Source organism: Pinus tabuliformis, chromosome 8, assembly GCF_031772625.1.
Source record: "Pinus tabuliformis cultivar Carrire ecotype Pingquan chromosome 8, CPIR1, whole genome shotgun sequence".
NCBI classification, from domain to species: Eukaryota; Viridiplantae; Streptophyta; class Pinopsida; order Pinales; family Pinaceae; genus Pinus; species Pinus tabuliformis.
The window spans coordinates 1,012,050,735-1,012,053,200 of record NC_142294.1 but is presented as its reverse complement, the minus strand read 5'-3'; the positions used below and the strand labels follow the sequence as shown (position 1 = coordinate 1,012,053,200).

Sequence of the window (2,466 nt, the reverse complement as noted above, 5' to 3'; positions counted from 1 at the left end):
TCTTACACCTAATGTAACTAAATTTATATTTTATATATTTTCATTATTATATTATAATTTATCATTTATATATTTGGTTATTTATTTATTTATTTATTACCTAATTCAACTAAATTTGACCTTGCTCCTTGAGTCAACCTCTTCCCAGGTAACCGTTGGTGTCTCTACTCTAGCTATTTAAACATGCTAAGCTGGATCTGTTATTCAACTTGTCCTGACGATGAACCACACTGGTTGGTTCGAAATGCGTCGACAAATGATATTCCTTGTGATTTTCGCCGAAGAATTCTTTCTAAAAAAAAAAAAAAAAAAAAACAACAACATGAAGAAATCGAGGAGGAATTCCTAAATCACTTCAAGCAAGTTCATCAAGAACCCAATGCAGATAGGCGACCTGCAATAGAAAGAATTACCCAAAATGTGCCAAAACTTATCACTGAGGAACACAACGAACTTCTCCTTTGCCCTATCCTGACTCAGGAGGTGGATACAGCCATGTCCCAACTCAAGGAGGGAAAAGCCCCTGGCCTGGATGGCTTCACCACAACTTTCTTTCACACCTTCTGGGAGCTGATAAAAATTGAGGTCTGGCAAGTGGTGGAGGAATCGAGAGCTCTTCATTGGCTGCTACCTTCTCTCAACTCAAATTTCATTGCACTTATACCAAAAGAGGAGGAATCCATCACCCCGGACAAATTCCGACTGATTGCTCTCTGCAACGTCATATACAAACTAATCTCTAAAGTTATCGCCAACAGGTTAAAGCCCCTCTTGCCATTGCTCATCTCACCGGAACAATCTGGTTATGTGGAAGGGAGACAGATCATGGACGGCATTATCCTCTCGCATGAGATTATACACTCCCTCAAGCATTCCAATCAGGCAAGTATGATTCTAAAGCTTGATCTTTCTAAGGCCTTTAATAAGCTCAGCTAGACTTACATTCAGAAAATGTTAATTGCCTTTGGATTCTCTCCTATGTGGATTCATTGGATCATGAGTCTTATCTCCTCATCCTTCTTTTCCATCTTGACCCTTCAGTCCCTCTCGAGGAATCAGGCATGGTGACCCTCTTTCCCCCTTCCTCTTTTTATTAATGGCGAAGGCCTGGGACGTCACATCAAACAAGCCCTCCTCTCCTAACAACTTAAAGGTCTCTCCATTCACCAATCCCCAGCTATAACTCATCAATAGTTTGTTGATGACAACATACTCTTTGGCTACCCATTAGTCCGGGAAGATTCCCGCTTCAAAGCCCTGCTTAATGACTTCTTTGAGGCCTCAGGAACCAGCATCAAAAATACCAAGTTCCAAATCTTTTTCTTTCACACCCCACCTGTTGTTAAGAATGTTGTAGCCCGAATATTTGGGTTCCCCATTGCCACTCTTCCTTCCAAATACCTTGGAGCCCCCCTTATTGCTTCAGTCATCAAGCACTCCTCCTGGCGCATTCTCATCGAGAAGCTTGAATCCTGCCTCAACCTTTGGACGCACAGAACACTGAACATTGCCAGTCGTGTAGTGCTCATAAAAGCAGTACTAGAGTTAATGCCGCTTTACTTATTCTCAATCCTAGCGGCGCCTAAATGGGTTTTAAAAAGAATTCAGGATCTACAGCGTGGCTTCCTCTGGGGAAATTTAGCTACAAACCACAAATGGGCCCTGGTAAAATGGACCACTATCTGCACGCCCAAGGAAAAAGGGGGCATTGGCCTGAGGGATCCCATTCACAGCAATGCTATCATGAGCGCCAAAATTTGGTGGCAATGGCTCTCTACCCCAGAAAAACCCTGGGCAGCCATTTGGACTACCAAATACGCCAATCACAGACCTCAGGAGGAGCTCATCAGGTTTACTCCCAATGTCAAAGGCTCGCTAATATGGAATGCGGCCAAACAACACTTCCAGTTGATTCAGCAGCACAGTTTTTGGGAAGTAAGAAATGGAAGAACAACACGATTCTGGATGGATGCCTAGAACCAATTGCCACAGCTTAGCCGCATTCTAAATCCGCTTCCAAACTACATTGGAGAGGAATAGCAACAGGAAAAGATTTGGCAGTATTGGACTCAGGAGACAGAGCAAGGCTTCAGGAAATGGAAACAAGGTGACCAACTCATCAGAAATGAGGAACACCTATTCATTGAGGATCTGGAAAGGGAGCTATGCAAAAGGAGCATTAGATACTCCGAAGGCAGGGACATTCTTCGATGGGGTTACCAGCCTAAAGGCGCATTTACCACTTCTGAGGCCTAAAAAGTTATGTGCACTGACTCTACACCCCCTGACCCAATTTGGAGCAAAATCTGGGGGTTAGGTTCTTGGCCTAAAGTCTCCTTCTTCCTTTGGCTGGTCAGACATCAGAGAATCCTCACCTGGGATAAACTTAGATGAAGAAACTATCATGTCCCCTCTATCTATGTTAATTGTAAATCCCAGGAGGAAAAACTCTAACACCTCTTGGAC

At 43.3% G+C, this 2,466-nt stretch overlaps 1 protein-coding gene across 1 annotated transcript; it reads left to right on the top strand.

Moving 5' to 3' along the window:
* The first annotated feature begins 495 nt into the window (after nucleotides 1-495).
* On the top strand, nucleotides 496-1,977 carry LOC149238822 (uncharacterized). Its single transcript, XM_089369666.1, has 2 exons — nucleotides 496-886; nucleotides 1,232-1,977. The coding sequence occupies exons 1-2, from the start codon at nucleotides 496-498 to the stop codon at nucleotides 1,975-1,977; spliced, it is 1,137 nt and encodes a 378-aa protein (XP_089225792.1).
* Nucleotides 1,978-2,466: the final 489 nt, after the last annotated feature.

What these genes read in the sequence shown, in the direction of transcription:
- LOC149238822 (XM_089369666.1), top strand. Translation starts at nt 496, where the DNA reads ATGTCCCAACTCAAGGAGGGAAAAGCCCCTGGCCTGGATGGCTTCACC. An exon ending in CAAGCATTCCAATCAGGCAA is followed by an intron (nt 887 to 1,231) that starts GTATGATTCTAA and finishes GCTACCCATTAG; the next exon opens with TCCGGGAAGATTCCCGCTTC.